At 42.3% G+C, this 12,358-nt stretch overlaps 1 protein-coding gene across 15 annotated transcripts in view; it reads right to left on the reverse strand.

The window, feature by feature from the left end:
• The window catches only part of STAU2 (staufen double-stranded RNA binding protein 2), a 315,973-nt gene extending 303,990 nt beyond the window's left edge, over positions 1 to 11,983 (reverse strand). For 2 of the 15 annotated variants that reach the window (XM_052651491.1, XM_052651492.1), the window contains exons 1-3: positions 11,014 to 11,042; positions 4,216 to 4,281; positions 1,651 to 1,705 (exon numbers count right to left, since the gene is read on the reverse strand). Coding sequence is in view for 4 of the 15 variants with exons in the window: in XM_052651501.1 (XP_052507461.1) it covers positions 4,216 to 4,233 (18 nt within the window). In the remaining 11 variants the exon portion in view is untranslated. Of the gene's footprint in view, positions 1 to 1,650; positions 1,706 to 4,215; positions 4,282 to 10,786; positions 10,892 to 11,013; positions 11,119 to 11,666; positions 11,780 to 11,864 lie in introns of those variants that run through there. The other 13 variants (XM_052651499.1, XM_052651497.1, XM_052651502.1 and 10 more) reach the window with 11 other exon arrangements.
• Between the last annotated feature and the right edge of the window lie 375 nt (positions 11,984 to 12,358).

Here is a 12,358-nt window from a genome sequence, read left to right on the forward strand (position 1 = left end):
AACAAGAGTACTAGGACCAATGCTAAGCATCTGGCCTTTGTAATCCCAATTATTCCTCACAACAGACCTGTGGGATACTATCATTATCCCTTAAACTTTAGACCTTTTGTGTCTTAATGACCAAACCCTGGCTTTACACTTTACAGTATACCTTGATACAACTTTATTCTTTCTATATAATACCTGGCTCCCTCTTGTTCTATAGGATTCTCTACTTTTCTGGCACTGAAACTCTATTTAGTCCTCCCTATTCTCCTACTTCACTTGAATCAGGTCTTAAAGCTTCCCCTTAGCTTCCATGTTCCCAAGAGCAACTACCAAACCTCTTTAGAAGGAATCACCACTTTAGACTTCTATTAAATCCCTGCTGCTGGGCTCTCCCAATGCTACAGCTGACTAACACAGACTTCCCAACCCCGTGGGACACACTGCCCAGTCAAGTGTGCCTCACCAACTAATCCGAAAACATTTGCCCTATTTCGGTCACTAGTTTTCAAGTATCATTTCACAGCACATGTGGCTTCTCAATTTATATTTGCTCCAGCTTAATGTTGAAATTGTTTCCTTTCCCTCAAAGTAAAAGTGTTAGTCACTCAGTTGTGTCCGATTCTTCCCAATCCCATGGACTATAGCTTACCAGGCTCCTCTGTCCATGGAATTCTCCAGGCAAGAAAATTGGAGTGTGTTGCCATGTCCTTCTCTAGGAGATCTTCCCAACCCACAGATCAAACCTGGGTCTCCTGCATTGCAGGCAGGTTCTTTACCATCTGAGCCACCAGGAAGCCCTGCTGCTGCTAAGTCACTTCAGTCGTGTCCGACTCTGTGTGACCCCATAGGCGGCAGCCCATCAGGCTCCCCCGTCCCTGGGATTCTCCAGGCAAGAACATTGGAGTGGGTTGCCATTTCCTTCTCCAATGCATGAAAGTGAAAATTGAAAGGGAAGTTGCTCAGTCGTGTCCAACTCTTCGCAACCCGATGGACCGCAGCCTACCAGGCTCCTATGTCCATGGGATAAGGGCTAGTAATTAATCATCAGGAAGAAAGATCCAAACTCTTAGTCCAGTATGCTGGAAACACAGGTTACCATTAGTTATTTGTTGAATGAATGAAAAAAAACAAACTAATGAGTAACTTAGAAAATTCTGAAGGGGATATAATCCAAAGAATTTTTACAAATAAAAAGATAAAGATGCCAGTGAAAACATATAAGCAATTCACAAAAGCCAAAACACAGAAGAATATAAGCAAATCATAGAAATTAAAATTAAAATATCACTTTTTGTCAGACAGATTGACAGAGATGGAAAATTTGTCACAGAAATAAGGAAACAGGCATTCTGACAAACTTCTAATAGATATAATTTTGTATTTTTGGTATTTATGCATGAAATATCTTTAAAATCTGCATATTCCTTTGAATAGTATTTCCATTTCTAATAATTAATTGCAAGAAAATAATGGACAAAGGAATACAGGTGTATATAAAAAATACTCATGGCGGCATTAGCTATAATGCAAAATCTGTCCAACAATAAGGATTTGATTAAATAAATTTTAGTACTTTCAAACTATGGATTAAATCACTTCAGAGTATTATGTATTACATAATCCCAGTTTTAAAAAATAATATATATTCACAAAAAAACATACCTGCATAGAAAAAAATTTAGAAGTATACACCCCAAAATGTTAGCAGTGATTATTTCTGTAAAAGAATACTGGAATTACTGGTGATTTTTTTTTTCCTTTTTACATATCTATACCACCTAATTTTTCTGCATGAGTTGTACATGGATGAGAACACACACTTTTAAAAGGTGAAAGTAAAAATGTGAAGAACAATTTAAAGGCGGAAGTATCATTATGGCAGCAGGACATGGTACATTCCTATGTTACTTAGTAATAATGTCAGCTAGAGACAATATCAAAGAGGATACCAAGTATCTCAGTATTCAATACTCTAGTTTTTAATTAGTTCTAGGAACACATATGGAATAATTTGCTGGTACTAATCAGGCATTTTAAGAAACAAAACACCTCCCGAATAAAAATTTATCTACTAATCCTAAAGATGATACTGAAAATCACAAAGTGAAAAATCTCAACTGCTGCAAGATGCCAGCTTCAATCACCTTTTCATGCCTTTTCACATTTATCTTGAGAACTCTCTCTGTAATGATAAAGCAGTCACCATAAAAATAACAAAACATAAAACTCTTGTAAGTTTAAAAATTCAATGTGACTTTAGGTTTGGCCAAAGAGGAAGTGTTCTCTATAACTTCTACTATTCCAAATTAGCTTAGTTTTTCCTCTCAGACTTGAACAGTTTGGTAGGATAAAACTTAATCAATAACAAGAGAGGGTCCTGAGGCAAGCTGAGAAATACTTATTTGTTACAAGCAAAGCATGTCTATCTCCTGGCACTGTGGACAATTTCTAGCCAAAGTGCAGGGAACTGCTGTGGCCATGCAGAATGTTGCCTAGTTTTTGTCTGCAAGGCCTGGTTCAACATGGCCAGCAGCTCTGAGGGTTAGTAAATCCTCATTAGGACTGATCCATAAACCATAATTTTCAATGATGTGGTCTGACATAAAACAAATGATAATTTCTATCTGTCTATGGTAGAATTATTGTACCCATATAATTAACAGCAGGTATCCACACAGTCACTTAGGGGGAACTTCACACCTACAGCGCAGTTTGTAAGTCACATCCCGTAAAGCGCCATCAACGCAGCCAGTGGGACCTGACAGCAACCCTGAAGGCACAGGAAGCACTAAGCACAGTACATTCCCTTTAGCCTGTGTGAGGAACGTCTTTGAGGAAAGCAGTATTTGCTACACAAGAAAACTGCCTAATTCAAGGAGAAAATCAAAGATCAGCTTTGCATAAAGGAGAGATTTACATTAATGGCATCTGCGTGAAGCAGCACCATACAATACCAAAACTTACAACACAACTGAGGTTACTGTTGACAAGAATGGAGACCTCCCTGCTTCAGTGACAGCCCTAGCACCATTCACCCACTCATCCAGCAAATACGTAAATATCACAGACAATAGGAACTACTCTAGGACCTGGGGATTCAGCAGTAAACAAAGGAACAAGGAAGACAGATGTTAATTAACATTACCTATTTGAACAGAATTTCCAATGTCAGAGCATCATTAAATAAAAGGGCAGGGTGTTATGAGAGCACATCCCAGGCCTGTGAGTCGACTGAACCAAGCACAGGGCAAGAGGTGGGTGGGGGGGGAATGAGAAGAGGTCCACGGAGAGGTAAAGCAGGAACAACCATGCTTAATCTAGGACCTGGAAGAGCCTAGTTTCACTGAAGCATTTAGACTGTTTCCTAGGCACACATTAAGTCCGAGATGCAGAGCATAAAGATATCCAAGCTAGGAGATCAAGCTGGTAACCGCTCCCTCAGTCTGAAGCTCAGAAAAGAGGTCTCGACGAGGTATAAACTTAGAAGTCATTGACTCAGAAATGGTACATGAGGCAGAGGAACTGGAGATTTCTTAGGCAAGGTGAACTTCATGGAGCGGGGATTAGCAGGGAGGTCATGTATTACTCCTGCTAATCACAAAAAAATGTAATTTCTTCTTGCAGTGAAATTAATTACTCCTCTCTTGATTTGCAAATGTGAAATAAAGTAATTTTCTAAAATTACAGTTATGATACAATACCCTTTTTTGTTCAGAAAGGGTAAGATTAAATGTATAAAGTTCCTGGAGAAATGCCAAGACCTAAGAAAACTATTTCTTACAGTGAGTATAAGCCATTATATGCTATAGTTTATTTAGCAGAGCACTTCCTTTTAGCCTTCTCCAGCACCCCAGAAAAAGGAATCTTTTTTAAAGCACTGATACAACTACTTCACAAGATTTGTCACTAGAAGTGCTTCCAGTCTGCAGAACTGCCACCTACTAAAGCTAGGTCATGACTCCTGAATACACCAAGTCCTGGAGGGATGTGACATCAGAAAGAACAGACGAACCTTCTGCTGTTAGCACTCAAAATCTACCAGCGTTCAGGACTATTGCTATAATTCTCATACAACCTGCCCTGAAGCCTTCCTATGACAAAGATGTAGTTTGTAATTGCTCTATAAACTGGTGATCAGGTTGTGGTTACAGGAAAGCTGAGTTAAAATGCTCTGCGATTTATGGCCCAAGCACCATATAAGAGTGACATGCCTTAACACAAACTCACCTGATTTATCTGAAGCATGTTAAAACAATATTGACCAAAGTGCTGTATCCCTCACGGCTCCAAAAACTAGAAAACGAAAATGAAGAAATAAAAGTTCAACTTAGTTGGTGATCACAATGATTAGCACTTTAAACACATGTTCGTGACCAAAAACCAAATATACAATGGAGCAGATCTAGATCAGCGCAGAACTTTCTACGATGATAAACATATTCTAGATCTTCACTGTCCAAACTGGTAGCCACATGTGGCTCCTGAACATTCGAAATGTGGCTAAAACAAATGAGAAAGCAAATTTTAAATGTCCTTTAATGTTATTTAAACTTAACCACACGTGGCGAGTAGCTACCATACTGGATGGAGCAGATCTAGGCTGAACAAAGTCTCTTCTGGTTCTAGAGTTCTACAACAATTTCAGCAAAAGTGAAGCTGTAAAAACAATCTAAAAGTTTCAGATTAGTATTGAATATATACTTCCCTTGCTCCAGTAAGGTTTTAAACAGCTTTGTTCCCATCCTCTATAAGATAAATTAAGCCTGAAGATGTAACATACATACTCTCTTAGGTGGAATGGAAAAGAATACATGGGTAAGGCTACCTAGTTTTGTTTTTTCCTGTTTCTGGCTTTAATATCATTACCAAAAAACTGCATGCATATTAAAATTTTATACAACATTTTCAAAAAGAAAATCACCACTGTGACACATCCCATTCTTACATTTGGATTTGTTTCCTTATGGGTCTGACCTCCTTGCGATGGCTGTATTATTTTCACGTGGCAAATCTCTTCTACACTTAACTTAAAAATAGGTTATCAGGGACTTCCCTGGCAGTCCAGGGGTTAAGACCCCGTAAGAGTCTTAACTCTTACAGGGGGCACAGTTTGATAGTTTCACTACCAGGGATCAAACAAGATCCCACAACTCCCGTGACCCAAAAGAAAGGTAGCAAAGAAGGGCAGGAAAACCCAAACTTATAAATAAATGGATCTTATAATGGGAGAAGTTAGACAAAAAATTATCTACAGTCCCCCCAAAAAAATTATCACAACTTTTATATACAGCAAAAGTTAAATTCAATCACTTGTGTAGAAACTTTCATACTAAAAACTTTTAATACTGAACTTTCCCTCTGAAGCAAAGGTTCTTGAGATATGTATATACAGACACAATATGAATATGCATGTGTGTTTACATGTTTATACATTTTTGACTACCATTTTTTTCAAGATGACAAACTAGAGTCAATTCAAAATGACTTTGAAAGTTTTCAATTATCTAACAGTGACCTCAGCATCTATGTCAGTTTTTATATTTTTCAAGAGAACTGCATGTTGTAGAAATAGCACAAGGCCTGAGTACCAGCGAATCTGCACTTTGGTCCAAGCTCTTCAGGAGACCGTCTTTTGAGCCTTAGTAAATTACTTTGTGTATCTTAAGAGTTCTTTCTCTTGCTTCTATTTTTTCTTTTTTAATTTTTCAAAAAGTGCAAGTCCTCTGGTAGGCAGCCTCTAATGAATAGAGGAAAGCAGCAATAACAAGCTACCATTTCCAAGACTGAGTTATAAAAAGACCATCATTACCCTCCTGCATGCCACCTGCTCTCGCTCTTTCACCTGTTTGCTCTGTGGGAAGCCGGCTGCCACGTGGTAAGCTGTCCTGTAAACAGACCTGCGTGGCAAAGAACTGAGGGACACCTTGGGCCAAAAGCCCAAAAGAAACTGAGGCTTTTGGTCCAAGACGCCGCAACGAACTCAATCCTGCCAAGAGTCTCATGAATGACTCAGAAGCAGATCTTCCCCTAGTCAAGCTTTCAGATGAGATCACAGCCCCAGAAACAGCTTACCTGCAACCTCCTAGGAGACCTTGAGCCACAGGCACCCAGATAAGCTGCACCCAGATTTCTAACCCACAGAAACTGGGATGATGAATATTTGCTGTTTTAAATTCTTAATTTCTGGTGTAATCTGTTATGCGGCAATAAGTAAGACACTCCTGGTCAACTCTAAAGTTCTATAATTCTATGATGCTTTAAGTGTTAACTAATATATTTAGGCAAACCCCCCAAAATCAATTCAACATTAATAAATAAATAATGTTCAACATTAATAAATAAATAATGCTAAAATATGAAAGTGGTAAATTATGAAACTTAAACATTTACATTTTATTTCAAGAGAAAATCATTAAAAAGTACAGCATTAGTGACACGGTGTTAAAATACACCACCAATATGTAAAACTACAAACCAAACCAATTTTCTTTTCTTAATCAAAAAAAGTTCATTTGGACATTAAAATATGAATTAACTACTGAAAGCATTCTCAGTGATCTAATATCCCTTACTTCCCAGAATTTAACATTATTTAATAAGAATTTACCAAAGTTAAAAAAATCTCATTTTGCTTTTCATGTATGCCTTTAAAAGTTAAAAATGCTTATCTATAGACCTGTATGTGTTTCTTCAATATTAGAGTTTGGCAACACTGGTAGCTGATCCTGAGAAAAAGGTACAATAAAATACAGGGGAAGTTCTAATCTTCCCATATACAAAAGGCAATTTTATGAAGAAGCAAAAACAAAAGCACCTATTCACTCAAAACTGACCATACAATTTTAAAAGCCTTTCCTTCACAATTATAAAGATCTGTATAAATTAAAACATGAAACTAATCTGTCTGTAACAGCACTCTGGGAAGTCACAGGATAAAAACTCTGAACTTATTTTTCACAAACAAGTTATATTAGATTTATACCAATATAAAGATTTCAACTATTCCATGGACAATCTGGAATGCCCACCATAGCACATCTCTTTAAACTTCATTTCTTCTTTAAAGACATGCCACATCTACTGTCCTATATTTAAAAGAACCTGATAAAAATATCAAGTCATATCAATAAAATGCACTTCATAAAATCCACCTTCCCTTCATCTGTCAAAAAGTTTCCAGCTACCATTCATTCCAATTACAACTATGTACTTTTAGAGAAACCTATTCACGTGTCCCAAAAATGCCCTACAGTGATACCCTGTCAGGCACATTAGGACATGTAGTTTCAGATTCCAAGCTACTAAATGAAAACAGGCAGGATGGATTATGGAAACAAGGCACCACTAACTGGAGACGACCTGCCACTCATGAAGAATTAAAGGTCCAACAGGAATCTGAAATGTACTGCTGTTATCACTCGCTGTGTGTATTATGAATCACATTCTGCTCATCTGATTAATTGAAAGCTATGCAAAATTAAATCTATAAAATCCTCAACAATTAAATCCTGCTTTATAAAATGGCATTATTAAATTATTATATCTACACAACATCCTATATTGACACCTATCCCACAACCGGTAGGCAACCCTCACTTCAATGTCTTATCTGACAATATGAAAAGCAAAACATTTACTATTCCCATTCTTAGATTCCAAACCACCACAAAACTGAATACCAACTCAGAGCTTCTTAAAGTTTTCGTGGGCTTCTTAAAAAGTGTTTTTTAAAAAGTTTTTCATTTCTTTTCAAAAGTACCACAAATCACTATTTTTCTGTAAGAAAATCAGAACAATTTGGGATATATTTTAACAGTGCCCAAGAGACTATGAAGGCTTCCCAGGTGGCTCAGTGATAAAGAATCCGCCTGCCAATGGAGGAGACCTGGGTTCAATTCCTGGGTTGGAAAGATCCCCTGGAGGAGGGCATGGCAACCCATGTTAGTATTTTTGCCTGGAGAATCCCATGGACAGAGGAGCCTAGCAGGCTACAGTCCATGGGGTTGCAAGAGTCAGACAAGACTTAGCGACTAAATAACAAACAAAAGAATCTATGATATATTCTAGAGAAGTCTCACTCCATGAACCATTCCAGTAGAAAACATCTACATACATACTACCAGCCAAATAAAAAAGAAAAGTTATCAGATACCAATTTTAAATATCAGGTGCCATATTTTGCCATATTTATATTACCTCCTTTAATCCTCATCACCTTGGGATGTAGGTGATATCCCCGTTTTCCTAGAAGTTGGGTCACTTTTCCGTGGTCACATCACTAGGATTAAAACTCAGTTTTGTCTGGCTCAAAGTCCCCTTCCCTCCATTATATGTTAAATTATAAATAAAGACTCAACTCCTTAAAAATATTCCTGTAACAAAGGGCCTGATTTCTAAAACAATAATGGCAAGGACCCTATATAGAACTTCAGGGAATTACTCAAAATCGATGACAAAAATTATGAATTCTATACACACACCTACTATTTTGAGTATCTAGAAAGGGCATGAATATATCTAGATATGATTTGATTATAGTGTGTATTTCTCCACTATTCAGTCTAATAACAAAATTTAATTTTGCAATATCTAGACTTTTATTATGATCTGTACACATAAATAATCCAATATCCAGTGCTCAAAGTATACAAAAGAAAAGACAGAGAAATAGATGTAAAGAGGAGGTTAACTACAGAGGAAAAAAAAAAAAACCAACACATTGGCCAATTATAACTTTCAGAACCTGATTCTGTTACAGAAAAACCACTCAACCTCACTTTCTATACTGTTTGTATACTAATAACTGATAATCAGCTTAAATATTTTTGATAGTCTTATTCTTTGTTGAAAACCAGACCAAGCCTCTCCTTCCTAGAATTTCATTCCAGGCATGGCAAGTAAGCTAAAATGTGAAATTTACATGGTCTTCCAGGCTGAATTATGTCGGAGTAAAGAACTATGATGTATGTAACTTATCCTGAAATGGTCTAGGAAAAAAAAAACATGTGTGTGACAGAAATAAAGTAAATGATAAATTGTAAAATGGTAACAGGTGACTCTTAGTTAAGGTTACAAGAATACTCTTTGCATTATTCTTATTATTGGTACTTTTCTGTAAACTTGAAATTATTTCCAAATAAAAAAAATGTAACTTAAAAATTACATGGCAGTCTATCTGAAGTTAACATCGCAAACCTGGATTATACAGCAACATTTTCACAAATACAAAACACAGATTTTTAAAGAAAATTTTAGTGATGGGTGAAGAAATCTGAACCATGTCCTACCAACTAATGATCACTTAGGAATAAATTTCAAACTACACTGCCATGGAATGGAATGTGGCAACCGGTGCCTTGAGTTGAAAACATAGCAGGACAAAACCCTAGGTATCACATAGTTTAAGTTTCACAAATTTAATATAGACCTGCTGCAAAATACAGCAAATTTACAATTCAAGTGGTATGTGCTATCTCTGGTTTGCAATAAAATACAAACTGAAAAATGAAAAACCTGCCAAATTACAAAACAATCGAGATGCAGAGTATCTGGATTTTGATGGTTTTATTAAACAAGATTTTTTTTTCCCCTACTGCAGCTCAGTACACCATGGTATGTGTGAATCATCTTGAGAAAGCAAGGACAGAGAAGAAATAGCCTCCAGGACCAATGTTGCAATCTTTTCTCCTACAAGGTTGCCATTATCCCGCGTGTCCATCACAGTTCTGATTTCAAATATTCATCATGCTTTCTTAAAACATAAGGATGCATCAGAAAAAGTGATTAATGCTCAAAGTTCCCCAAAATCGTGAAGTCAAACATTAAAATTGAAGGTTTTCAGCTAACAGTTAAACCACCCTTAAAAGATCATCTCATCTTTTCTGCAGGAATCACCCAACTTAAAATCCTTTACTATGTTCCGCTAATTGAATGGTCTTTCTTTACCCAAGGAGATTTAAACCTTTTGCGGAAGGGAGGGGGGCGGGAAACGCGTCACGCCAAGTAAAGATCCTTTCCAAAGAAAATTCTCCGCCAAGTGCAAAATTCTGCACATATTTCCAGGGACTTTCAGATCCCAAGGCCATTATCCCCGCCCCCTCTCCAGAAGGATCCCAGCTGAAGCGTTTCCCCGATCGCCTCTGCGGAACACCCCCCTGGACCCAATCCACACAGTGCCCGGCTCTCCCCCGAGGACGGGAGGCTCCGTCCTCTCCGGGTGGATTCTGTAACCGATCTTTGTCTCTCCGCCCAACTCCCTTCACCTCGGCAAGGTCACTAGCTGCCAACCACCCCTCTGAGCCGAGCCCTCACCGTAGTAGTTCGAATGAGCCACGGCACAACTTGCGTGTCATAGGATACATTCTGCCCCCCTCGGCCCCACCTACCTTCCCCATTTCGGAGCCTTACGTCTTCATCACTTGCCCATTATACAGAAATAGCCACCACCGCCGGCCCCCGGCGCGCCCCCGCCCCGCCCCGCCGATCCTCCCGCGCCCCCCGGGCCCCTCCTTGGCAGACCCTCCAAGGATGGGCCCCCCCCGTCTCCCCTCCCTTCCCCTCCGCAGGGACCCTCCCCCTCCCTCTCCCGCACAGTCGCCTCTCCCGCAGTCCCCTCTTCCGGCCGTTCCCACCCCCCCGGCCCCGCAACGACCCCCACCTCCCGGGCCCCTGCTCCCCCTCACCCACTGGCCCCCCTCAATCCATTCTTGCCGGCCTCCTCGTCTCCCTCCCGGCTCCTCCCCTCTGGACACCTGTGTCGTCCCACCCCCTCCACACTCGCCCCCCCCAATTCATTCACCTCCTCCCCGGCTCCCTGCCCCCCGCCATCCTCCTCCCCTCCCCCTCCAGCCCCGAGAGGGCCCGAGGAGGGAGGGAAGGCGCGGGGGAGGGGAGGCCGCCAAGGGGCCGCTCTTCTCGGGGTTCGCCGCGCGCCGCGGACCCGCAGAGCTCCCCAGCGCCCTCTGTCTCCTCCGCCGGCGGGGCGGAAGTCGGGGCCTGCCGGACGCCCCCAATGAGGGTATTTACCTTCTCGCCGGGGACACTTTGCAAACGACTCCAACATTGGCAAACACTACAGAGAACTGACCCCGCTCGGCCGCCGCCGCCGCCGCCGCCGGCTTCCACCCCTCGGGTTCCCCGCCCCCCGCCTCCGCCCGCCTTTCGGGCGCTCCCGCCGCGCCCTCCCGGGCCCGCGCCGCGCGCTCCCGCCGACGCAGCCGCTCCCGCGCCCCAGCCCGCCCGGCACGCGCGCGCGCGCGCCCCCGAACCCCGCGGACCTGCGCCGCGCGCCCGGCACCGACCCTCCCTCCCTTCCTCCTCTCGCCGGCCCGCGGCCGAGCGCGGCCATTGTTCCCGGCTCCGCTCCCGCCCCCTGGCGGCCGGCAGTGCGCCGCAGTGGCGGCCGCCGCGGGCGCTGCGGTGCTGGCGCCGGCAGGCCGGGCCCGCGGGCGAGGGCCCCGTCCCCCGGGTCCTTGGGAAAGGGGGGCGAGCGAGCGCCCGGCGATCGCGCCCCGTCCGCAGTCTCCGGGCCCCCGCGGCTCGGCTCCCCACCCCCTCGGCTGCAAACGGTGGGCCTAGGGCAGCCTCGTCCACACCTGCAACTCGGCCACTGCCTCCCCCGCCCAATGGACCCTCTGCTCTTTCTCGGCGGTGTCTGCACCCCGACTCCCCGCCCGTACCTTCCCCAGGCTTTCTCGCTGCCCCCCTTTGCTCTGCTGGGGACGCGCTACCATCCCGCGTCTGCTCCGGCCGCCGCTGTGCGATGCACGGTTTAGCGGATCCTGCACCTTTCCAGACTGGGAGGAGGAGGGGGCGGGGGAAGGGGAGGGGGTTAGCGCAACTGTCTCGCCCAGAAAACACTAGTGATCAGTAATCACCTGCTCTCCAAGAGCCGCAGCGTGCCCAGACAGCCTCCTCGGCCAGAAAAATCACGAAAAGAGAAGTCTTTCGAACCAAAAAGAAGGAAGATCATCCTAGAACAGTGCCCTAGATTTTAGATTGTTGAGGCAAGAACGCCAGAAAACGCGAATTAGTTCTTGATTCGTCCTGGTTTCGATGTGGGTTACTGATGTCTGGATAACTTCAACCCAGTTAAGCCCCGTGAAATCCAACACTCCATTTAGTAAATGGCACCATAAATAATCTGGTAATAAAGTACGTCTAGAAATAGAATTATTACTGTGTTCCACAAACTTATCCATTTGCATTATTATTCCCAGGGTTCCTTTCCCAGTATCAATTCTCTGCCTGAGACATGTCTACCAGACCTGGGATTTCTTTCAGTCATCACGTAAAACCGAAAGTTCTCTGAACAGCTAGGAAGACAGTGTAACATACGGGTTACAAGAAAGGGCATTCTAACTAGATAACC

Source organism: Budorcas taxicolor, chromosome 14, assembly GCF_023091745.1.
Source record: "Budorcas taxicolor isolate Tak-1 chromosome 14, Takin1.1, whole genome shotgun sequence".
In the NCBI taxonomy this organism is placed as follows: Eukaryota; Metazoa; Chordata; class Mammalia; order Artiodactyla; family Bovidae; genus Budorcas; species Budorcas taxicolor.